A 26912-nucleotide genomic window follows, 5' to 3' on the forward strand; every position below is an offset into this window, starting at 1 on the left:
TCATGTTGGAACTGTTTTAAGTAATCTAGCTGTAATATGTTTAGTCAGCGTAGTCTCTTGTTGTAATGGTTGAGCAGGTAGACAATGGCTGTCAACCACCTGTTTTGAAACAATACAATCACCATTATTTTAACTATAATATCAGAAATGAACTAAGTGTTCAAAAATTACAGATCTCCTGTCATATTTTACATACAACAAGAGATCAAAAACACAAAATCAAGCCGATATTTTGGTGCCTTGGACTTGTTTTTTTGTTGACATGGTAACAAGAGGTATCAGTGTTGTTGGATTTTTACCTGTATGGTGTAGAAACTTAAAACTCTGGTGTCATTACAACCCTAGACTAGACTTACCTGAACATACTGTATCTGAGAATGCTTCTCTAGCTCTTCTCTTGTTTTTTATGGTAAATGGACTTGCGCTTGTATAGCAGTTTTCTAGTCTTCTGACTACTCAAAGCACTTTTACACCACAAGGCACACCATTCACACACTGATGGCAGAGGCTGCTGTGTAAAAGTGACCATCAGAAGTAACTAATCCCATTCATACACATTCATACACTGCCAACAAAGCGGTGGGAGCAACTTGGGGTCAAGCAACTTGCCCAAGGACACAGCTGACATGTTGCTGCAGGAGCTGGGGATCAAGTTTGTCAAATTTGACAAAAAAATTGTCTTAATTACAAGCACTGCCAAATTGGATTTCATGCTTAAAGAAATCATAGTTTACTGAATTAGAATATAAAATGGCCATTTGAGTTTATCACAGCTCCAAAATACAAGTTAAAATGCTGATTATGCACAAATGTAATATAAATATAACACAAGAACTGGAGAATGCTCTTTTAGTTTCAACATTGTTATTGCTAGAGTCAGATTATTGGCTGGATTTTTAAATTGTAGTTTGTTTGTTTTTTGACAGACATATGACAAACAAGATTTTACCTTATTATTTTTGCTATCTTTTGTATTTATTGGCTCATAAATGTATAAAGTCTAACCATATTATATCCGTGTGTGTTCTTTAGGTTCATTCGTAAGCAGGGTCTGGATCGTCTCTTCCTTGAGTGCGACACACACATGTGGCGGCTGGGTGACCGCAAAATCCCTGAAGGCATCTCTGTGGACGGTGGTTCTGACTGGTTCCTTCTCAACCGCATGTTTGTCGAATATGTTATAAACTCCAAGGACGATCTGGTCACCAACATGAAGCGCTTCTACGCCTACACTCTGCTGCCTGCAGAGGTAACACACACACACACACACACACACACACACACACACACACACACACACACACGCACACACACTTTCACACATTCAAGTGTTTGTTAACCTTTGACTGACACATGAGAATCGATTTGGAGTAACACTCCATCGCTTCTAGAAACAGTAGACACTTGTTTCTTTCCGACTCTGGGAAAATGCAAAGGCTGAGTTTCTGTCTGTATACAAGGATTGGATGAGAGCTGAGTGATCTCTGAGGGGAAATTGGATTTTTATCATGAGCTCCTGTGAATGTTTTTTCTGCTGCTACTCTATTTCCTCTCAGCGAAATTGAATGGTGTAAAAAATAAGAGGTATACAATTTTCTAATTTTGTCTCTGTCTCTGTCTCTGCCTCAACCCTCCTCCCCCCAACCCCTGCCTCTCCGTTTCTGTTTTTTAACACTCAGTCGTTCTTCCACACGGTGCTGGAGAACAGCGCCCACTGTGAGAGCATGGTGGATAACAACCTGCGCATCACCAACTGGAACCGCAAACTGGGCTGTAAGTGCCAGTACAAGCACATCGTGGATTGGTGTGGATGCTCCCCGAACGACTTCAAACCTGCCGACTTCCACCGCTTCCAGGTAACAACACCCGCAGAACACTAATGTGGAGAAAATCTGTTGCAATCTTTTATCATCCACTGGCCAGAAGCAGAGCGAGTGGCAGCAGTGGGTCAGGGCTCTCTGTAGGTGCTCTGAACAACTCTATAACTGAAAGGTATCGTACACAAAGGCTTGCTCAGGAAAAACTCTACACAGCATGGTAGGAGATAATGTCTGACCAATGCACTGTGTTTACCATTTCACTGTCAACATGGGCATTTTCCTGTTTTTCAGGAGTTCACTAGTCTTTAGGCTTCAAAATGATCAGAGCAACGTTCCTGATGAAGTTGAAATATTTCTTTAAAATACTCTTGCTGCCGGCGAGAAAGACATCACACAGAAATAGCTGCAGGCAAAGCCTCTAAACTTCGGATGATTCGACTGAAGTTGCCATTAAAACAAAATGCAGAAATCCGCCTTCATCTCAAGTTAAACTATCAACCTCGTGTAAAATACATAATTTATGTGTGTTTCCATCTGTTTTATGTCGTTTTCTTCACATTCTGTATATCCAGATAAGAACGGTATAAATGACTAGAAATCTGTTTAAATCAAGTTGATATGGATTGCAAAGAGCCACTTCAGCCGTTTCGTAATCTGTGTGAGTGATCTTTCAGAGCAGATCTTTAGTGATCACAGGATTCAAATGTTAACAGCTGTATTCACTGATCAATGTATTTAGCTCCATCTGATATATATTGTTTATTCTGATCTCTACAGTAGCTATTAGCACAGCATATTAACAAGAAGAAGTTTTCAACCATGTAGGCAGGGATGGAACTATAGGAAATGTGTCAAAGGGGATTGAAAGAGAAAGATTCTCTAAATCCCAGGAAAGTGTGCAGGTAGAGGAGGTACAAAATGAATAAATCTCAGCAGAATGAATGTAAATCCAGTATGACATATACAGACAAAAAAGATGAACTTTCACAAAGACAAAATCAATATCTGCATAAATTACAGGTCTTTAAACTAAACTCCTTAATAATGTTTTATTGCCTAACCTAAAAATACTGGGGAAAAAGAAATCCTTGCTTGTGTTGTACTTACTCTCTGATATACTCTGCTTTGGATAAAAGCGTCTGCTGAAGTGAGTTGTAGAATTGTAGAAAAAAGCAAGTTCGGGGCTGGTCTGCAAACATGAGGCGGCTGACAACAAGGCAGCTCTACTTACTTGGTTGTTGCTTGGCGATAGATCTGGACCTCGGTGAAGGCGTCTTTCCACAGTGTCCCGAATAACAAAATCTCCAGCTCCCATGAGCCGCCAGCTCGTTCCATTTTATTGAGTTCAGATATTTGTTTTTTTGGTGGAGAGAAGGTGGAAAGTATGATGCCGCTGGTTGTTGACAGTTTCACCATCTGACGAGCACAGCTCCGTTGGTGCTATGCTAAACTTACTAAACTAAACGAGCATACCCACAGTGGGGCCGCCATGAACAACTGTTATGCATGTAAATGTGGCCAGCCACGCATTTAGAATGGAGAAGAACGTTCACAGAATGGGACTCGTCTCTGTACTGCTGCTGCTGCTGTCGCCCCGCGTCCTGACCAGGTGCGCCCCAATTTACCAATCAGCAGCTTCTCACAAGCAATTGGGGAGGAAATGACGTCACCCCAGAAACAGTCAGCACTGGGCGTTGTAGTTTCCTCCCAGGCATTACCCAACATTACACCCAATGACGTTTACACTGCACAGCCATTGAGGGACTAGTGGGATCGTCAGGCATTTAATAAATCAGCTTCATGCTTTTTTCTCCCCAACAGTTAGTTATTTTCCACTCTTTCGTTGACACTATCAATACCTCCGATATCATACAACCTTGATACTGTATAAAGGTATTGGTGCGTCAGACTTTGCTTTGCCCACCATCTTGGATTTCTTGTAACATAACGACTGCAGAATCCTTTTGAGATCACGTCCTGCCTCCTGAGACACCCCCACACCTCAAACACTTTATGGGATGAGTGTGAAAGAGTTCAGAGGCAGGCTGTCCTGACATTTTCTAATTATTGTAAGGAGTGCATATTTTGAAAAACAGCTTATTCTTTGCCCTCACAGTCTGTCCTCTGAACGTCAGCGTTCAACTTGTTTCCACGGCCTTCACAATCAATATGTGCAAAGTTATGTCTCGATTAGTATGACCCTGAAAGGGGGGAGGAAAATAATGGTAATTAGGTCCTCTTTGCTTCGAGTATGAGGGGGAGCTTAGAGGGTTAGTTGGCCCTCTAAAATGTAAGTGAGAGAAGTGAATGAGTGGCAGCGACTCTAAGACCCCAGAGAAAGACTGTATCTGTTTGACTTTTAATGTGCTCCTAAAAAGTAAAAGCTGCACTACAAAGTGAGAATGTTCTGCCACGGTTTAATATCACTTCAAGTCATTTCCTTTAAGAGCCATGACTCACTTCGACTCCCCTGTCCTTCTCATACCAGTCAAAGCCTTCGCACTGACCTCACTCCGCTCCTTGCCAGGCCCGTCTGCCGGCTGTCTCGCCTCAGTCTCTGGCAGCTCAGTGCCAGCACATTACCACAGGTCCTTGGCACTGCCGCTGGGTCATGTTGGCACAGTTGTATCAGTTAAGTTCAACCCTGGGAACATGGCAGCCTTTCCAGAGCTAGCCAGGCCATGGTATTAAAAGGACTTAATATCCCTTTGAGCGCACAATCTCAGTTTCCCTTTGAACCGGAGCATTGGAGAAGATACAGACAAGTAAAGTAGGCTCCAATTTGGTTTGCAGATGAGAGAAATAATTCAAGGAACAACTGTCTAGTTCCCACAGAGTGAATTTAAAGTCATCAGGGGAGGGGTTATTGTAGAGCGGAAGAAGGGTGATGTTCTTTTTTTTTTAGTGCTTCATTGTTTAGTAACATGTTTCAGACTGAGCTGCATTTAAGAAATACGAGCTGTGACAGATTGGCACTTTCAGTTGACTGCAGGGAGGAAATTAAAACCTGGGAATGAGGGGGGAGAAAAAAAACAAATAAAATCCCTGCTCCAAGTTTCTTTTGGTATCTGTAGCCAGTCGCTGAGAGTTGAAGAATCATCAGGAGCTGTGTGAAGCCACACCAAAATCCCACAGTCACCTCCCCAGTATGAGAATACATACAAGGCTCAATTAGGCCTTCTCTTTTTTTGTAGCAGTAGCACCAAGGTGTTCAGAGCTGGGTAACTAATGGTAAATAGTTTTGTGTCTGGGACTGAAAAGATGGCTTTGTGTGTAAGCCAAGCTGTGGAGGTGGCAGTTTTCATGATGCACTATCAACCATACTGTAGCACAAGGGCAGCTCGGATGGAGAGAGGTGAGAAAAGACATGAATGCAGTGGAGGAGGCCAGACAGAAGGGCAAATTCAAAGACCAGTTGATCTAGAGATGAAGAATAGATTCAAAGGAACAGTACTGCTGTATGCTTGAGATTCTCTGAAGGTAACATTTTGGTGCCTCCAGAAACTTTTTATTCTCCTTCTCAGTCAAAAACCTTGAGCTGTCTGACCAACATTCACTGATTGACTCGCAGTTTGAGCAATGCACCAAAATCAGCAATCAATCAACCAATCATTACTTACAGCGTCAGTTCATAACAAGTGTTATCTCGAGACACTTTACAAAAGATGCAGATGGGATACAATCTAGGAAGGATTTCTCATTGGTATTCCTCGCGTTCCTGTTGTCCACACTTCCTTGCCGCTGAGGTGGAGGTCAAAGCCAGCCGTGCATGAATGAGGACGGCGTTGGCTGTGGGGATGACAGTCTGATGGTGTTGGCTGGGCGTCAGGGACGTCAGGTGGTAGTAGTGCCTTCGCTGAGGTTGGGAGAGCGCCGTCTACTTGAGAGCCTGGCTTCTACTGATGGGCTTCTAACACAGATCGTCGTTAGCAGCAGCTTTTGCTTTCATCAATAGATTGATTGGGCTGGGATTGACCTTTTTCAGATCTCTCTTAATTATTAATTTCACATCCTCTTGTTAAAGGACAGTATCTGTAGTTACCGGGGCGGCAGTAGCTCAGTCTGTAGGGACTTGGGTTGGGTTCAGGTCCCGGTGCGGACCAAATATAGAAGTTGGTCTGGTAGCTGGAGAGGTGCCAGATCACCTCCTGAGCACTGCCGAGGTGCCCTTGAGCCCGCTGTGGGCCGCTCCATCACTCTGGATTCTCTCCATTAGTGCATGTCCATAGGATCCTGTTTGTGCAAGTGTGTGTTCATGACTTACAGAGTGTAAATCCCGTTGAGGGGATCAATAAAAAAAAAAAAGTAAACGTAAAAGTACATGTTATAGTTCTTTTTTTAACTTAATGTTAATGCATTAGTCTTTTAATAGAACATCCCCTCATCACCTCTTCCAGATGGGGAACCACTGTCGATAAGAGAACAAGTTGTGCTGTAATATAGATTTATAATGCTTATCAAACATAGAAATTAAAGAGAGACCATGGACTCCTTCAGGTCCAATCAGTGATGGCCTTAAACCTGACTGAGTGAGTGAGAAAGAGTGAGGAGTCATTTTGCTTTAATGTATACCGTCTCTTTCTTCTATCCGCCTACACGTAATCTCCAAACACATCTTAAACATTTCATTTGTTCACCGACCGCCCTCCTGTTACACCTTCTCATCTTTTACTTTTATTCTTCCCTCTATCTCATCCCTCCCTGCTCTGTTGTCCCCTGTCCCTCCTTTCTTCCACTTTTCCCTGTGCAGCAAACGGTGCGGCCCACCTTCTTCGCCCGGAAGTTTGAAGCCAGCGTGAACCAGGAGATAGTCAACCAGCTGGACACCTATCTGTTCGGACCGTTTCCCCAGGGAACAGCGAGCCTCAACTCATACTGGGAGAATGTGTACGATGAGCCAGATGGCTTTACCAGCCTGTCAGACACGCAGCTCACGTACTTCCACTCCTTCTCACGGCTGGGCCTGGCCCGAGCTGCTTCCTCTCTGCAGGGAAACCCGAAGGATCACAGCTGCAGGTTAGTTTGTAAACACATGCACTTTCACCTATGCAAATTCTCTACTGCATCATTATCCCATCTTCATGACACACCTGCACCCACATCCTCAGGTGCTCTTCAGTTTGACTTTTACTCTCAAAAGCAGCCACACCCATGTGAGCATGAGAGACCACAACATATGCAAAAAGCTTTTGTATCCCTGTTCATGCATGGTCTCGTCATTCAAAAGAGAAAACAATGAGTAGCTCCATTCAGCAGTGGGGAACTGTGGGTAATGCCATTCATTTTGTAACATGATAGGACCCCTCTGTCAGTTCATCCCACAGATGATTGGGCTATATGGGTCATGGCAATGAAGGCTGTTCCTTAAGGACAGCTTATTATCAGTGGAAAAGTATGATTTCAAGTGCTGTTACATGTGGTTGAAATGAAAAAGGGGAAAACTTCCATTAAGCTTTCATATTTAATGACCAAATGGAACATTTCTGCTTCATGTATTCAGGATGGGTTCCTAACAACATATGTTTCCAGTAGCATCTGGTGTAGCAGCATTTTAGGTCAGCTCTCCTTTAGTTTAATTGCACAGCGAGACGCAAAGTGATTTAAAAAACAGTGACAAGTAAAATATGCTGATGCACAACAGAAAGCAGAGGTGTAAGCTGCTAATTAGTGTATGTCTGATAGAAAGCCCCATGCATCTCATAAAAAAGCACCTTACCTCCAACATAAAAGACGAAGCAAACAAACAACAGCATCTGAAGCAGGCATTAAGACATCTTTACGTTCATTTTAATGAACAAACATTAAGATGACTTTTGCTCCACATGAGGCAGGATAACAGAAACTTAATATAGCACAGCATGGAGTAAAGCAGTTCTTTGAACAATATATGGACACCCACTGTGACCAGAGGCTTTTTTTTGGTTAGTAGGCATCAAAGCTGCCAACTCATATAGTTCTATTCTGCAAAGATCATCAGGTAAACCCACTGCCTTTTTCTTTGAGTGAGGCTTTACTCACTGTAGCAGAGGAAATCTGTTAGGAAACACAGAACTGATCGCCTCGTGTCAGCTGAGTTGGTTTACTCTTTATTAGCAGGGCTCTCTAATAGCATGGCATCCAGTGCCAACACTCCCCCCCACACCCTACTGCATTGTGGGTGTTCCTGAAAGTCTTGTGGGTAACACAGAGCAGAGAAAGGAAGCACGTTTCCATCTGTCAAACCTCAAAACCATCTATCGGTTACAGCTGTTTCTACTCATAAAGCTGCATGTGTTTAAAGAGAGAGCCAAAGTAGAACATCAAAAAAGGTGCTGACATAAACACGCATGTGTATGTGTGTATTTGAATGTACAACAGAGGGGTCTCCAAATCTTTGTCCTTGCCAGGAAAGGAGCCAATGAGCCTTTCCTTAAGGGGAACAAGCAAAGCTCTGTCCTAAACATTTACATTTAAAAGCACTTTTAGAAAGCTGAGAGGCCAAAAGAGAAACTGCAGGAAATAGAGAGAGCTGTTGTAAAAGTCTGCATGTGTGTATCTGTGTGTATATCTGTGTGTGTGTGTGAGTGCGTGCGTGCGTGCGTGCGTGCGTGCGTGCGTGCATGCGTGCGTGCGTGCGTGCGTGCTTGTGTGTGGCGTGAGGTTTGTATGTGTTTGAATGTTTTTGAATGTTTTTGCAAGAAACTCAAGAGTGATGCTGAATGTATGTCTGTGTAAACATGTATGCATTGCTTCCTGATAACATATACACAAAGAATGTTTCACCACATGTGTGAGTTTCTATGTTTACATTCCCTATATATCGGTGTATATGTATATTATGTATTATATTTTATATCAAAATATTTTTAGGCAAATTCCCAAAGATTGAGACTTATTTTTTTCCCACAAATATTTGTATTGTACTTTTTTTTTTACTTTTTAACAGTCAAATCAAACAGTAGAACAGAACAGACAACACACACTGGCTACAACTTCAGTTTCTCACCTACATCTCAGGTACATGGCATAACACATATAATATAGTCAAGAGAATTATTGCCTGTAACCACATCAGTATGGCATGGAGAATGTTAAGTATGTATAGGGAACAATGACTACAGGTGACAGTGGGGCACAATTTATTTGTTTGTTTTTAAATTAAAGAATTAAAACAGCAATGAGTTTTAAGCTAGCTCAGAAAACAAAGCATTAAATTAAGGACATCAAAAAAATATATAATAATAATTCTAGAAAGTATTCTGCTCTATGATCCAAAAATATCCCTTCGACTGGTTTCAGGGCTGTAATCCATCATTTCCTTTAATACAGAATTTGCAAGTCTTTTACCAGTATATATCTAAAGAAGGTTGTCCACATTTGATTTAATTTGATGACTGAGGTGTATTCTATGAGTGCTAGTTGCATTGAGCCCTTTTGATCGAGTCCAAAGCAAACTGTGAGTCAGGATAGTCTGTGCAGTGTCAGACTGCTGCAAAGCCGTTTTTAAGTGTTGTTGTTTTTTTTACAAAGCTGATTCAAGATTCTTTAGTTGCATTTTGTTTGTGATGGAGTCAAATGAACACAGACGAGAAAGCATGTTTGTAATCAAGAGAATGATTTAGGTGGGATGTGCTAACCTTTCTGAAATGACTAAAAGCTCAGTTTTGATACAACCACAAAGTATGAATGCTCTTTTATGATTACAGGAAAAATAAATAGCCTGTTATGAAAACCAAATATCTCTTGTATTTACTTCACATTTTGTCACATAAAAATAGTGTCTGATTTTCTGAAAAATATTTGTTCAGGGATCAATGGAAGAGTACAATTCCTGCCCAACAGTAGAGACATTTTGTGTTTCAGCAAGCAGTCTTCTTTATTATACACAAAAAGACGCTGTCACCGTCTGTTAGAATTATGTCTCCTCTCAGCAGGTACAATGTGATCCTGAATATACTGAAAACAAAGCACTGATATTATGAAAGAGCAAAGAAACATGTCAAGGGAACACAATCGCAACATGAAAAAGAGGTTCTATCATCTAACAGACAGGAGGATATTTTTTGATTTGGAAGGTTTGAAGTGTCTTTTAGATTCCTCCCTCTTTAAAGATGAGACTGTACGAGTCAGAGTCAGTGATTTTTAACAATTCATCTCTTTTATGTGTTGAGTTTGTGTTCACACATTAGGGTCAGAGCATAGAGCTAGCACATCATATCAGTGTTATGTTGTGTTACATATGCGACCATATAATAAAGTCGTCTACAACATCAGAGGGGAAATAGAATGTCATTATTCATCTGAGTGTCAGACTTCTGTACTGGGCCTTTCTGGTCTGTGACGCATTCTGTTATAAATGAATCACTGCAGTATTACGGGGTGGAAGTCATGAATAATAGACGATTTCTCATCGTTCTTGGTGTAATAGTCAGACAAAGGGGAATTATGAATACTCCTTAATGTGTTGATAGAGAAGTATGTAAGTGGTTCTGTTAAATGAAGACCATGAGCAAAAAGAAAACAAAATCAAGAACTTGTACATAATGTGCTACAATGAGTCACAGCTGCAATGAGGCGATGTTAACATCAGGCTCAACGAAGAGAGGAAAAAAGTCAAATGAGCCTTGATTTTATAAATGTAGCCACACTCTGGTTTAAATGCATTCATAACTTTTATTTCAGTTCTATTGATCTTGATTGTTTGAAAACTAATCAAGGTCCTTCTCTAAAGCCTTAACTGTAACTTAAAGAGCCCATATTCTGCCCTTTTTGGGGTTTGTACATTTAATCTATGTACCTAGTTTTGTACGTTCACAATAGCTAAAGTCTGAAAAAAGTGTCTGTTTTCATGTACTTACTCCCTCTACGCTCTGAGTCCGTCAGCTACACTCTGTTGAGCCCACACTGTTAGACCCCACGTGGGCCAAGTCTGCTCTGATTGGTCTGCCGATCCGCTCTGTCGTTATTGGTCAGTTGCTCAGCACGCTTCTCGGAAATTTCAACCTGAGCTGCAGGGCTCACCACAACGAGCCAATGGGCTTAGATCAGTTATCTCACACTGACAATGACGTTGGACTGACACATTTTTATCGAGGGGGGCTAGAACCGAGCGTTACATGCAGCTAATGCTACAGCTAACAGGAGGACGTAGGAGAAGCCACGTCTCCGCAGACTTTGAATTTTTGCACATAGATGTGCCTAAACATGCACAGGACACTTGGAAAACACACTAAAGAGCATATAAAACCAGAAAATTATGTCCCAATATGGGACCTTTAAAAGACGAGTCCTGGCTTTAGCAACCTGTGTCTTTTTTAGACCTGGTCTGAAGTCAAAAGTACAGCCACATATGGCTGTGTGTGGCTGCATATTTTGTATGCATGTAGAATTCAGACGTGCAACCAACAGATGGATGGCTCAGGCTCAGAGTGAAACTGGAGCGCGAGAGAGGAAAAGGCCACAGAGAGGGATATGGTTCTTTTAGCAGTCTGCTGCGACTCGCTCGGAGCAACTGTGGAGTAAAAGCCTGAATGGAGCTTCTGTGCAGGCTACGCCCCGAGCCCTTCTCGCTGCCTCCCACGCTGGCAGCCGCCTCTCTTTTGGTAGAGATTGGGCAGGGGGGAGAATAAGTTTAGAGGGATGGGGTTAGAAAGCAGGATGATAAAGTAGGAGAGAAGAGCAGAAGAAAGGAGCAAAGAGGAAAAGGCAGATGGGAAAACAGAGAAGATAAAGAGAGAAAGCATGGCAAAGGGAGCCGGAGAGGAGGGAGTGTGCAGTGCTATCCTTGTGGGTGTAAATATTTGCTGTTCTGCTTGTCAGGGTAGCATTTACCGGGACGGGTTGACTCCTGGTCCTCTAGTGGAATACTGATGAGGCCTTGGGCACTGGAGAGCAAGGAGAGGCATTGTGTGTTTGTGTGTGTGTGTGTGCGTGCGTGCGTGCGTGCGTGCGTGCGTGCGTGCGTGTGCGTGCGCGTGTGTGTGAGAGAAATGAAGAAGAATTCAAGGAGGCAGAAGAGATGAAGGATGAGAAATCTTAGTGAGAAGGAGTCAGAGTCAGTGTGCAGAGAGCAGCTGTGGAGCGTTCTCCAGCAGAGCCCACCCTGTCTCCTTTTTATGTTTTTCCAGAAGTCACTTGGGCTGGCTGCCCTGAGGGCCCACCCTCTGCCTCCGATGAGTCAACACACAAATAAACAACAGACTCATCGGAGGGGCAAGACCTTCATTAGGCTGCAGCTGACTAGATGTCCCAGTTCAACTTAGTTCAGTAAACTTGGGTTGTGTTTTAATTGTGTATGTGTGTGCAGAACTCTGACTAATCTGGATCTGCTGCCAATACAGCCCATGACTATCCTTTCATTTTCTTAAGCCCGCAGGATGCTGTGGTCTCGGCCGTCACATGACTTCTTTAACCATTTCTTCCACTTCAGAATCAGAGCACATGCTTCGACAACCAGCACCTTGTAAATCAATAATTGGCATGGAGGAGGTTGTTATTCAAGTGTTTAGAAGTGCTTTATCGTGCTATGGCTTTTATAAACGGTCACAAAATGCATTACTCTTCTTGTATGTACTTTAACAATCATAAATATTATGAAAAATAGCGTGAAACTCTGGCTCCCCAAGCAATGGCATAGCAAAGAACAAGCATGTTTAATGGGAATTATCAGCACGGCGGACAAATGTCCCTGTCCAATTGGTTTTCAGTTAAAGGCCATTGAATTAATGTCCACCGCGTCACACAGAGCACATTGACTGCCCACTTATCTTCACTGCGAGGAGACATTAGTATGCAGACACATTAGCATGTCCAAGGCTGGCTCCTGGCAGACGTTATCTAGATGAATCTAGATATTCTCCTCCTCTTGCACCGTTGGTCCTAAAAGCAGCAAAGCAGATGGATCGCAGGTATCAGGTTTACTAATAGATTCTCGCTCTCTTGATGCTCTGCCAGGTACTTCCCCATGGGCCACCCCGTGTCTGTCCATCTCTACTTCCAATCAGACCAGTTCCAGGGCTACCTGGTCAAGCACCATGCCACCAATCTGGCCACTAGCAAACTGGAGACGATGGAGACTTGGGTGGCACCCAAGAAGAACTTCAAGCTAACAACGCCTCCCAGCAGCACATTCAGCCGGTTGCAGTTGGCAGAGGTGAGTCAGCGAAAAGGCTTTCATGACATAGCATTTCTTTTTTTCATTTACATTTAATTCACATGTTTGGCGTGAGCCACAAACCATCAGTTAGCTTTTGCCAGTGTCTGGAAATGAGTTCCATTAAAACCCTAAGCACCACATACTTTTTCCTTTGTGGTGCATATAATTAGTGGTGAGATATACAGCTCATTGCTATGGTGACCTCATATTCATTGCTATGGCGACCTTGCTGAGACTCATAGCAGCGCATTCCCACACAATTAAACTGGTGCCTGTAATGGCCTTGTAAAATGTAAATTGATTGAATTCATCCAACTTTATAGGGATGAGCGCTTCATGTGCTTATTTGTTGTTTCCTAATAGAACGTCTCCTCACCTTCACACTGGAATGCTTCTCTTGATTGTCTTGTTATGTTAATCTGTGTTTCTGTTTACAACAAGGCCTGTTTAGGACACAGCAGCTTGGCTGTAATGTGACAGCCACAAAGTGCCTTTTTAAAAAGGACAAAATTAACTGAGTGAATGTGGATTGACCTTTTCTCGGGTTTATCATGCACAGCTTTGTGGGAACAACAAATGCCAACAAACTTGTGAAGGAATTTGTTTGCAATGGGTGTACATTTGGACAAAAGTCATACACCTGGACACGCCTTGGCACTTTCTGACCTTTTTGTGCAGCCTCAAAGTGAACTCAAAGAGTTCCAGGCGACCAGTCTCCATGCTGGTTGCTCTCACTGAGCCGTGTTTGTGTGTCTAGCCTATGGAGCTGTGAGTGACAGAGAGGTGATGTGAGCTGAGGCTTTATCTGGATGCTCAGCCAAAGAAAGCATTCAGTGTCTGGCACTGTGCAGTGGCTGTCAGTCAGTCAGTTTGTCCATGTGTCATTCAGAAGGAGAGCAGAAAGAGCTTAAATAAGACAGCTTGGTGTAAAACCAATAGCTCATTGCTTTTTGTCAACTTAGCAGATATGACCCATTATACTAAAGCTATACGCTGGTGTTTGCTAGATAAACCATATGGTTGGCTTAACAATATGTTCCTTGTCCTCCTTCAGGTATAAAGGAAGACAGATATGTCTTTCTTTTCACTCCTTTACTGCCGCCTCCAAGCAGCCTTTATAGGCCTTTTACAGCATGATTTAGAGTCCCACCACTTACAGCCCACACAGTTAAAATTAGCATTTCACTTCAAGTCAGACTTGACATTGAGAGGTACATTACCATTGTCATACAAATGTTATACAGTAGAACGGCAGACTTAACTCATGGTTGACACTTTTTTCTACCATGTATACACGTGGTGGAGGATATAAGTGTTAGAAAATCACTTTAGGTTCAAAATGACTGAAGTCATACTTGTATTTTTTATATTTAAAACATTTGATGTTAGTCTATCCTATCTGTTAAAAAGTGAATCCACTCAAAAACATTCATTCTTTATATCATCCCAGAGCCCAGTGACACTTTCTTGGAGTACAGGATGCATTGATGTTGTGCTGATGTATTACTCACATTTTTTTCAAGAAGTTTGTATATCATTCTTGAATAAATCTGCAGAATTTGAGCCCGAAAGCGGGGATTTCATTATATTTTTCTGAAAAGTCATTTACTCTTGGCTTGAATTTAAAGTTAAGGGTTAATGCTTCCTGTGCGATCCCCTCTGCAGATTATTGTTCTATTTTTAAGATGGATACATTTTTTCCTCACCTATGCTACTATAAAAAAGACAAACATGTTAAGTAGTTTCAACATAGCCTACATGTACTGTGGTACATATCAAGAGCTTAAACAGAGTTTGTGAGGGGAAAAAAAAACCTGTTGTGCTTTTTTTAGGTGCCATTGGATATTTGGATAGAGCAGTAATGCATTGTGAGGCAGTTGAGTATGACAAGTGAGCTCTTGCATCATATTTTTAAAAAAAATATCTCCTGTTTTATACATCAGGGATTGCTAGCATGCACAAAATTGCATCCTATGAATTCCAAACACAATATGTACTCAGTGTGTCGTCATGCGTAGTATGAATAGTGTGCGGTTTTCTCATGACACAACTCTCAGCTTGTACCTTTGCAACACTCTCTGTCCCGACTCTCTGTTCTTTACCCTTCCTTCCTCAGTGCTTTACAGTGTATCTTTCTTAGCAATCATCCAGCCATCTTACCCAGAGTCCTTCAGTAGTGTAAATGGAGTCCCAGGGGAGTCCTCTGGTGCTGCTAGTGAGCACCTGTGTTTGATTACCCCCACACGAAGTGCCACTAATAAGCCTCTGAATAGAGCCTCAGGGGCATTCATGCCCTATGGTCTTAATCAGGACCAGATGTAGACCGGGACTGTCCATAATTCTGCCTGATCAAATTTGCCTGCCATATTTAATGGAGGTGTTAAGAGTGTGGGCGTCAGCAAACTGATGACATGGAGGACAGGTCTGCAGGGTCGCCAGGTCAGAAGGAAGCGATGGAATAGAGGTGGATTATGGGACGGGGAGTGTTTTATGTTTCCTATGAAGTCAAGCAGAGTATTGAGCAGAAGGTGAGCGGAGTAATATGGGTTATCGACTAATGGGGGTGGGTAACACATGTATAGTATAAGCCTTCAACATCTGAATAAAGATAAGGGTTAAATCTGCTGATTTAACAATGGTTTTATATTATTGCTGGTTATCAGTTTGGAATGTGAGTAATTAGTTCAAGTGAGTGGAAAGTGTGAGTAAACATAAGTCTCTACTGGGAGTAATTGAAAAAGGAGGGGAAAGGGCATAAGGCTGCTGGATCAGCATTAGTTCCACTAAACTATATACTTCTAAGTACAGCTGTAAGTGAAAGGTCATAAGCCTGCGACTTGGTGAGCGGTCAAAAGGCTTGATTGGGTGTTGGTCTAAGCCAAAGCTTACTGGGTAGAAGGAGCAAGGGACAGGATGAGTATGGAGGTCAGGGTAAGCTATAGGCTGAGGCTGAAATGGGCCAGAAGCTAATCCCTGTTTGACCCACTTTCATACTGGAAGAAGTTTCCTCCTACTGGTGACTCTGTCTGTTAGCTGCAGATATACCTTGAATTGAATCATAATAGAGGGGTGTCTAAGTCACAAAGCAGTATAAGAGTTTCAAGCTATAAAACTTTGAGAATTTATTTAAGGCAAACTTTTAGCTGAAATGGGAGCTGTGTGTGCGTGTGTGTGTGTTTGTGTGGGTCAAAGGCCCTCAAGCTTCCTGCATAAGAATATGTAAGGTCAGGTCAGGTTATACTCCTATGGATTTTAATGTTTGTCTTTTGGAATTCTGCTGTGGTTACCAGGGTTTGAATTGAGCTTCAGTCATGAGGTACACAGACCAGGTACAAGTTACATGTGCACCTTATAAACCACAGTGTGCACTATGGTGCATGTTTGTGTGTGTTTGGAGAGAGAGTAAAGCTGCCCACTCGTCTGGCCTGAAACTGTTTAAAAAAAGTGGAACTTTGACTGCTGCATTAGTTTTGCATTTTTTATGTTGCCCTTAGTTTTTTTTATTGCAGAATAAACCATGTGTAAGAACCAGAAGCACGTGTGAACATGGTCAGAATCCCCCCCCCCCTCACAAGTCTATCTTCCAGAGTGCTCTCTGCCACTGGATTACAGCGAGTCTCCTCCATCAATACTCCCTTCATTTATTTCGGGGGGTTTTGAAAAGCAGTGCTGCCAATCTATCAGGGATGTAGTGTGTGCCAGGAAGTCAGCCTTCAACGAAGAAATGAGCCACAATGGTGCAGGACAAGAGAGTTGATTAGTTCCGGTCCAAGGGGCTAAAATGGTCGAGGTCAGACTAATAATTGAGATGAGAGTGAGGTGTCTTTTACAGATGGCCAAGAAACACATACACTCACACTGTCCCATTTATGCAAGTAATGTCTATTTATATTGTACATCACAATCTCAACTCTCAGAGGATGTAATGCAGAGTCAGTTCCAGGCAGCCATTGATCTTGCAGCAGGGTGAGGCTGTGTTAATCAGCTAGCTTTGTAAGGATGAGCGCTTCCTAAAGCCGCCATCCCTCTCACATTTCTGCCAACACCCCAGACATCTTTCACTGTCAGTGCAAGTGTGTGTGTGTGTGTGTGTGTGTGTGTGTGTGTGTGTGTGTGTGTGCGTGTGTGTGTGCGTGTGTGTGTTACCTCCTATTCTATCACCACAATCTCCTCCATCAATCTCGATCGCTCCATGTCTCTCATTTTGCATACCACACTATTTTGAAATCTCTGCAATCCAACACACACCGATCACACCTCTTCAGTTCCAATCTTTACCGCAGTGAAGAAGCCAATTAGCTGTGTTCATGTTTTCTTTCTGTTATCATAGTTTATTCTTTCCTTGTTCTGTGCTTTTCTTTTCAGCTCAAACATCTGCGCAGCAAGACAGAATCAGTATTTTATCATGAAATCCCAAGTTCAAAAGACGTAACCTATATATCCTAGTTTAATCAAACAAACAGATCCGGTGTTCTTAAATTGAATTATTGTCCTGCTGGCAGTGATCCAGTGTGCGGTTGTTTGGCAGCTCCTTTATTGTTATGCAGCCACAGGCACCGTGCGGCACATAACTCACCACAGATATATTTGGCTTTGGTTGAATCTGGTCCTTTTTTTACCAACACTTTTCTCAAAATTGCTGCAAAGAATGCAGCTTTTTCTGTCTTTTTTTGAAGGTCTCAAACCCAAGCTAACTTCCTTTAACATGTCAAATGGCTGTGCTTTCTCTGCCTGCGTATGTGAGTACGTATGTAAAGTGACTTCTTCTGCTTGAGTTTGTTCACTGATGTTTTCTCTTCAGGTTAAAAACTAAGTAAGATTAGATACTTGTTCTCGTTGCCTTCCTTGTCTCTTTTTATTCCTCTGAAATGTGCTCAGAGACCATACAGGGATGCATTTGATCTTGGCCTCAGGGGAATATAGTCAGGTTCTAGTCATACGCTTTTCCTCAGACTGCCTCTTACATTTCTTGTCAGAGAAACACTCAGGCAAACTGCACCAGAAACTGTGGACGGATAGACTCAAACATGTAGGAAGGAACAATCAGGCCTGTGAGCGTCTGCATATTATAACATTATATAATATCTGTGTGGAGGGGTTGTGTTGGAGTGTGGTGCTGTTTGATGAAAAATGCATGCTGAAGATTATTTCCCATGATAATTCAGTGCAGATATTGGTTATTGTAATAGTACGGTCAAATAGTGGTGCATGCACGTTACTTATTTATGATCTTTGTGCTATATGTGCCGTTGCAAGAGGGAACTCCTATAGCAGCATCTCCTCTGTGTTTTGCTGTTGCTTCTGTGCTTGTCTCGCTTCTTACCCCATTCCGTCACTCACTCTTCTTTCCCTTTTTCTTTCTCTCCCAACATTTCTCTATTCTTCTTTTTCCGTTGTCAGATCGGCACAGAGTGGGACGCCAAGGAACGAATGTTCCGAAACTATGGCGGCCTGATGGGCCCCATGGACGAGACTGTGGGCATGCAGAAGTGGAACAAGGGCCCCAACGTCACCGTCACAGTAGTGTGGATCGACCCCACCAATGTCATCGCAGCCACCTACGACATTTTGATCGACGCCAGCGCTGAGTTCACACACTACCGCCCACCGCTCAACCAGCCTCTGCGGCCTGGTGTGTGGAGCGTCCGCATCCTGCATCACTGGAGCCCTGTAGCTGAGATGCACTTCCTCATCGCCCCGTTGGCCTATAACAAGCACCAGCCGATACGACAAGGTGAGAGAGCCATTTCTCTGTGATCTCATGAGGCTTTTTTTTTTTTTTAAATACGCAGAAGCCATTTGTTTCCACTTCATTGTAACATAAAATAAACATTGATTTTCTTATTTGTGTAATTGGCAAGCAGTACTTAGTGCACTGCTGTGCGTTTCTTCAACACCAATAATGATTTATCAAAAAGTACTTAAGAAGTTACCCTTCAAGCCAGACACTTAATCATCATATTGAAATTCATATTGAAATAGTGCACTGCCAGGTACAGTAAGATCTACACAGTGCAATCCAAGACAAACGCTCAGCAATAAAAACCTGTATTTGTGAGGCTCTCTGTGTTGTTCACGATGGAGTTCGTTGTATTTTGTGTTTTAATTTCATAGCTCCTCCTCTACCACTTAAAGCAAATATTGGCTTCCCACATTAGGCCATGCCTTAGCTGCAGAGTTAATGCGCCTTCATGGTTGCTTGCAATAAATCCAAGATGGACAGGCTTAATTTTAGTTTTCAATCACACCAACTGCCCCCCTTTGTTTGCGAAGGATCAATAGTTCATGAACAGCTTGTTGAAAACAATAAGGCAAAGGATTCATACATACCCCTTGTGCTATGACAGAGACTGCCATTTTTAAGAAATGTATTTTCAGTTGACGCAAATACAGTGTTGCAGAATAACAGAGCATTACTGATGCAGTAATGATGGCAAAAAAAGGTGCTTTAAAATGTCTGAAGACACACTCACACACACACACACACACACACACACACACACACACACACACACACACACACACACACACACACACACACACACACACACACACACACACACACACCCGCACCCGCACCCGCACCCGCACACGCACACGCACACGCATTGTATTTGCATTGCTGTCCTCTCTAATCAAGCCTACGGCCCTCTGCAGACCTTGGTTGTTTGTCATCAAGTCACCCTTAATAACCTTTGTGAGCTACACACTACACACTACAGAGTGTTCAACAACAGCGCACTTAGCCCTCCAAAAACAATGACACAATTAAATCAATCAGCTTGCTTGGAAAATGGGCAAGACTGCATTGTTCGAGATCGTAAGCAGATCATTTGCTCCAAAAGTCTCATGAAAGTTAAGAACCTAGTTTTTGCATATATGCACTGTTTAATTACCTCGCTTAGCGTTTAAACGGTGAGAAAAACACACAGCTTTTTTCTTTGACCTGAGTCTCTATGGGGCAGTGTGTGTGGGGGGGAGGGTTTGTAGTGTAGCAATAAGAGTACAATAATTATGACAGCAAAATACAGTTAGTTACATTTTACTGTACTGAACAGTGTAACCTCGTCTCTGTTGGCCAATGCATCATATTTAATAATACACAATAGTATACTTAATTACACTTAAATATTGGTCTTTTTTTTGTTATAGTATTACAGCTTTTTTTTTACTTTCAAACATTGGCTGTTATGTTAGACTCCTTTGGATTTTAGCAAGATGTGAGTCATAAAATAGAAATAAAGGCCCCTGAGTATTAACATAACAGTCTGACCTTTTTGCAACATCAATAAGAGGTACAATTAAAAAGAGCTGACAGAGACAGTGGTGGAAAATAAAGTCTGGTCCATTAATCCGTGCGATTGAAATTGGGAATAACACAGTCTTTGTCTTCTGAATGAAAAGCTTCATTCAGAAGTAATAAAACACTCAGAAATACGACCACTCTGCCGCACTTTGTCTCATATGACCAACAGCTTACGGGCTTAATTATCTAAACTTCTGACAGATTTCTGTATGACTGACATTATGATGTTGATTCACTGACGTTTGGACTTTTCTTTATCGTCATGTGTTTCTTTAAAAACAGTTTTATCACAAAATTCAAATATTGCAGATCTCACAAAAAAAAATGGTGAATGTAACACTCTGGTCATTACTGTTGGCTTGTGTTGCCTAGGCCTGCTATTAGGAAAACATAAATTAATCAAATTTTATGAACGTCTGAAATCATGAGTAATTTAAGAATATTGTCCTGGGTTAGTTTACATGTCAAAATTCAATTCAATTCAAAAAACTTTATTTGTCCCCAGGGGGCAATCCAAAGGTATTTCAAATCATTGAGGAGGACAGGGGTGTAGAATTGGGTAGATGCGGTAGGGACCCTTACAAAGTCAGGCTATCTCTGAATTATCACCTCCAATAATCTCGACCGAAATGTCAAATATAACAAACATATCTGCATAATTTCAACCTGGCAAAGACTTGATGTCTTCATTGGTCTCTGTTAACAGAGACTTTGGGTTGCAGGGGATTTCATAGACTTCACAGACTTCACAGACTTATCTGAGGGTTATACAGAGCACGTCTGTATTTCTACAGTATCTGCAAATGCTCTCTCTCTCTCCCTCTCTCTCTCTCTCTCTCTCTCTCTCTCTCTGTAGCACCGACAGCTTGTAACACGTTTAATATTATTTATTTAAAATTCAGTGCCCTCGCATTTTGGGTACAGCATATTAATGTGTCATTATAGACAATATTAGAGTACCAGAGGAGAACTCATTACGATTATTAACAGATAAAAACCGGTAAAGACTTGTTTTTTACGCAGCTTTAATAAAGATTTTAAGCGATTCCTCTATTAAGTTATAGTCCTGATAGTTTGTAATTCTGTAAGGAGGCAAGAATGAAACATAAATCTTTAATTTTTGCATGGGCATCATTACACTACCATGATAATGATGACACTTTGAATCTTGCTAAAATGTTTAATTCATGCAGACCAGGCATGTATTATTTAAAAGAAATGAATTATTGATTTTGTGTTTTCCTTCTTTTTTTTTTTTTTTTTAAGGACAATTTAATGAGAAATTGGTAATACACATACAGGAAATTAGGGGATCACCCCCTAAAATCTGGGTTCCTTATATTTCTTTAACCATATCTCTATCGTCTTTGGTGGTGCAAAGCCAAGGATGCTGAAAAATGTTGTCCAGTGGGAACTTGATTGGCAGAACATTTGCACGTGTGGAGGCGAGCCCTGGCATTCCAAGTCCAAATTTAACGATAAAAGATAAAAAGCCAGCGTTATTGCTCGATCCAAATCGTCATTGTAACTTGCCATTTTCAGCGTGTAGGTTTTCGAGCTTCAAGGCTTTTGTTTCACATAGAAAAGGGGATTTTGAAAACATAGAAACAGATCGTGTAAGCGTAGGGGGAAAAAAACATCTAAAATACTCAGCCTATTGCAGGCTGACACGCACCATCTACATCAGGTGAGTCAGAGTCGATTTGGATTAAACACTGTGCCTTTAATTTACATAATATAATAAATATCTGCCTGAGTCATAAACAAATCAACCATTAAATTCTAGGATACAAAATTCTTGGGTCTAATGAGTTATCAATTTATCTGCATTTAAATGTAGTTTATCATCACAAATTATTAATGCTGTGTGTGTGTGAGCGTGCAGGCGTGTGTGAATGTGTGCTTTCTTCTTAGCTGTTTCATCCACCCGCCTCTAATTTACTGCCACGTCTGGCACCAGGTCTCCCTCCTACATGCAGTGCCAGTAAAACTTTATGACGTGGCCTGGCAGTAGCAGACACATGCATACACACACACACACACACACACACACACACACACATATGCACACAGTACAAACTTTAAAACACAACAGAAACTACACAGATGCATGACTTCATATCACACTCTGCTCCCACTAAGCTCGCATGGCTTGGGTCAGACGTCCTGGTGGAGCAGCCCAAGTCTGACTGTGTCTTTCTGTCACCAGGGCATGAAAAAGTGCTGATGTCAGCTCAGCCATGCTAGCGCCACAGTTAGAGGGCCAGTGAGGAATTTAGAGCTTCACTGGAACTCAGGGTGGAGAAAGTGTTTAAAGTTTGTGTCTGCGTTTGCTGTCTTCCTGCCGAGCTTGACCGTCATGGGAAGAGAGGATGAGGGTGTGTCTGAGTATGTCTGACTGTTTCCAAAAAGTCAGCATTGCAGTGGCTTGACAAACCACATCAAAGAAAAAGTTCAGTCGTAAAAATCAATCCAAGCCAATTAGCAACCAGTTAAAGTATCTGAGATAATAATGAAGCAAATCACGTCCTCTGCTTTGATATTTTACCATTCATGTCCCCCCTTTTCTTTTCTCCTATTCCCCTTCTACCATCCCCTCTCTCTGGCTGACCGCTGATTATCCACTCCTCACACATCATCTGTCTCTCTCTCTCTCTTTTCTCTTCCTCCCTTCCCACGTCTGTCCAGATGATACTCTGAAGCTCCACAACGGGCCAGCAAAGAACAGCTACATGGAGCAGAGCTTCCACGGCCTCAACCCAGTGCTCAACATCCCCGTCAGCCTGGGCTTCGTGGAGCAGGCCAAGAGGAACGCAGCCCTGACCGGCCCGGAGCTGGAGCGTTGGTTAGATAGCCTGGTGGGCGAGTTGTGGGAGGCGGCTGACGTCTGCGCCGTAGGCCCGACCGCCTGTCCTGTCATGCAGGCCTGCCCCAAGAACCCTTGGAGCTCCCTGAGCCCAGACCCCAAATCCCATCTAGGAGCGCCCCGCGCAAATGGGCGCGTCAGGTAGCAACGAGGCCTCCAGCTGGACAGGAGGCCACGATACTGTTGATTTTCTATTTATTTACGATGCTTGATGCAGACGGGGGTAAGGAACAGTCTTCTTCCTCTGTCTTGGAATGAGAAGGAAACAAAAGAAAAAGTTTTTTTTGTGTGAGGTTGGTGAGGGTGTCTGGACAGAACGCAAGCAGAATGATTTTCAGATCCTCCCACGAGGTTCCTCCTTTTAGGGGATTATGCTGGCTTTGCTATTTTCTGTTTCTCAGTGTATTTATTTTTCTTCTCATGGCTGAGTTCTACTGTGATCAAACGTTGCAATTTTTCAGCATTTATTTTGCTGTTGAATGAATTATGAAGTCAGCTTTTAAAGCTGTGCACGGGGCACAGCGGTCATGTGAGCGAGGATTGTCGACACTGGCAGGAGGCAAAGTTCTGCTGCAAAAAGGCCTTAGCTGTCAAACATATTTAAAAAGGAAGCCTGCTACTGAATTTAATGTGCCTCATTTAGGGTATGTCAACATATACAAAAAGAAGAAGACTATATCTGAGTGTTCAGATACGCCAAAACATTTGAAAAATAATTATTTTGTAACACTTGCAGCACCATTTGAAGCAACTTTGAAGGACAAATACTTGTGCATTGTTAAAAAACAATTTATTGAAATGAGTTTCTGATAGTCCAGTGATTCAGCGTGTAAATCAGTAGAATTAATCAGAAACAGCAGCACAACTTCATTCAGTTGAGTGCCTGATCAGGATGTGGAACTGCTGTGGCCGGGCGAACCATCTGCTGCAGTCACATTGTTGAAATAAAGGAAAAAGACAAATGCAAATCCAGAGGCCTTCTCAGAACAATTAAACATATTTGGATTATAATAGAAACTTAATATAGCCATTGTAGTGTTCTGAATCCACAAATGCCTCATTTGTGGTTGTGGTACTATAGTATTTGAAGATTTAACATTCACATAGTATAGTTTTTTTTTTTTTTTTCATTTGTCATGGAATCAAGATGTAGTGACAGGCAGAGGACACAGAGACAATTGCTTTGTTCACCTGCCTCCAACTTGAAAACACAATTATCTCAAGTTGACCTTAAAAACTCTCATTCTTCTTTTTTTTAAACTTTATTCCAGTGGTTTTAATGCCACTTTGTGTACATGATTATACATGAAGTCTGTGTGAGTGGGGAGGGGGGTATGGGGGAGTCCATGAGTCGCTATTTATTTATAAGTTTATATAAATGCTGATATTTTTAGTCAGTGACTAAATAATTGCGACGCTGCCTTGGCAGCATGATACATATTTTTTTGTAAAGAAAGCCGCCTTTATTTACAAAGGCCAACACCCCAAACTTAGACTGTACCTTCAAGGCCCACATCCGTGTGTTAACGTCAGTGTTGTCCTGTCTGAAAAGATCCTCTTGTCATGGTTACTGACACGGCTGTTTGCCAAGTGCATCGCAAGAGAAAGTCACCTCGACCTGTCAGGTCAGGTCAGAGGCCAGCTACCTGACAACCTCACCAAACAGAGAAGGTGCACAAAAAACACTCCTCACAACCAAACACCCTGGACAATGTCTGACCATGGAAGGAGGAACTGTGCTGTTAGGTGTTTTAACAGTTCGTAAGTGTTTCAGAAAGATAGTGAGTGGTGGTGATCTCCAATGCTGTGACAATAATGAACAATTCCAAGTGAATACTATACGGCGCCTTTATTGCAAAATGCATCTTTTTTTTAGTTTGCGTGTATGACACCTTTTCAACGCTACATCTGAAGACATCGAGCCATCGAGACAATCTCTGGACATTTGAGATGAGTTAATTACACCGAGAGCAGCACTGAACCGCAGCACATCCTGAACAAGGAGAGTGGTGGCATATTTGTTTACTTTGAAATAAGTTTCATCTCAAGCCAATTAGGACTTCAATCTGCGATTGTCAACATTGTTTAGCCACCACACGGGCTAAGTGAGTGTTTTCGCACTGGCTAATTAAGAGACATTACTGTTCATTAATGTCAAGTTCACCTTGCCTCTCTGTCGGATGTGTCCATTATAATCACGCCTTCCCTCTCAAGCCCTAACTGTTTCCAAGGTTTGGTTGAAAAGGACTACTTTGTTTTTCACTGGCCAGCTTCTGTTGCCACCTTTTAACTTCGAGTGCCACCATTGCTCAGAACAATTACTGCTCATAATACATATTATTATTATGTAAGCTCAATGACAGTTTTGGAAAAAAGGTGAATACAATAAATATAAGTCATTGTGAAAGTCCTATTTTGTAACAAAATAATGAACAAGTGAAGAAGATGTACATAGGTATTTTATATTGAAATGTTGTTTAAAAGGTATTGTACATGTAAATACAGATGTGGTAAAATGACATTGAATTATAAGAGTTTTTGAAGTCTCAGTAAGTGGACACAGAGTGGATTGGTGGTGTTATTTGATTAAAGTAAATAACCTGTTTCAGTGTTTCTGGACAGCTTTGACAACACCTTTGTCCCATTTGCCTCTCAGAGAAAAAATCACATGCCAGATTGTTGTTGTTCTTGCTGGAATGTATTGTTGAGCAACTGTTGCACAAAAATTTCTCTGAACTGAACTGACGTTTCCCCCGTTATTTCTTTTATTTTTATTTGTTTCAGGGGAGGCTCTGTGTGCCTTAGCTGACTTTTAGAACCTTCTCTTTCCATTAAAGGAAAACAAAAAACGTATTTTGTTATTTGTTTTGATCTTGAAGAATACCATGAGTTTGTTGAGTGATTCACTGGTACTGCAACACCAAAAAAGATGTCTGCTGTTGTATATATCATCAGGCCTTCTGTCTGTATCAGCTGTTTTTTTTTTTCTCTTCCCTTTGGGGGATTTGTTTTGTTGTACTTGACTGGCTTGTTTTACTTTTCTCTGACTGCTTTTTGGAAATAAAATTCTATGGAAAAACATCTCATGCGCTCCAGCCGTTGTTGATTATCTAACATTTAGCCTGCTAAAGCATCTGTCCACCATTACTTTTCAACATTATCACTTACTCACTAACATTTCTTTGCACATAACACCATGTCCATTTAACCGTGTGATATAATGCATTAACTAAAGTCCATTTTTTTTCACATGCAGGGATCGTTGAACTCTAATCTCATTTCATTAGTTACATTTGTGTGATAATCATATAAAGAGTAAGTGGCAGTGCATTCAGTTTGGTTCCACTCCTTATATATTATTTTTTATATATTCTTTATTGCTAAACTTAAAGCTTAATGACATGTAAATGATGTATGCCATTAAAGCAACACTAATCAAATGATTTGTATATATTATGAATTAATTTACTTTGTAATGTAAAAAAAATGGTCAATCACTTTGACAAACCAACAGAGAGTTAACATCTACCTCTGTAGATCCCCTCAGTTTAAAAAGCAGTTTTATTGTCTTATGGCTCATTGTTTTGGTTGCAGAGCGTTCAACTATATTGTTTACCACCAATTTCAGCACTAACATCAGAATGCAATTGTTTCCAGCAAAAAAAAAAAAGCTTTTAAAAATGTTATCTAACTTCTCAGCAGTGTGGAGCAGCTAAACGAGCAGGTATTTCCACCAGGGGTTTGACTGAGGAAAGAATGGGACTACTTGTTTGTCAGCTGGTTGTA

General features: G+C 41.7%; 1 protein-coding gene across 1 annotated transcript in view; it reads left to right on the forward strand.

The window, feature by feature from the left end:
* LOC109998457 (xylosyltransferase I) overlaps nucleotides 1–26207 on the forward strand; it is an 80222-nt gene extending 54015 nt beyond the window's left edge. Inside the window, exons 6-11 of the mRNA XM_065953538.1 lie at nucleotides 1033–1249; nucleotides 1680–1856; nucleotides 6571–6836; nucleotides 12753–12951; nucleotides 18355–18688; nucleotides 22949–26207. Of these exons, the coding sequence (XP_065809610.1) occupies nucleotides 1033–1249; nucleotides 1680–1856; nucleotides 6571–6836; nucleotides 12753–12951; nucleotides 18355–18688; nucleotides 22949–23271 (1516 nt within the window). The 3' untranslated portion in view covers nucleotides 23272–26207. The remainder of the gene's footprint in view (nucleotides 1–1032; nucleotides 1250–1679; nucleotides 1857–6570; nucleotides 6837–12752; nucleotides 12952–18354; nucleotides 18689–22948) is intronic.
* Nucleotides 26208–26912: the final 705 nt, after the last annotated feature.

Source organism: Labrus bergylta, chromosome 1 (assembly GCF_963930695.1).
Source record: "Labrus bergylta chromosome 1, fLabBer1.1, whole genome shotgun sequence".
Taxonomy (NCBI): domain Eukaryota; kingdom Metazoa; phylum Chordata; class Actinopteri; order Labriformes; family Labridae; genus Labrus; species Labrus bergylta.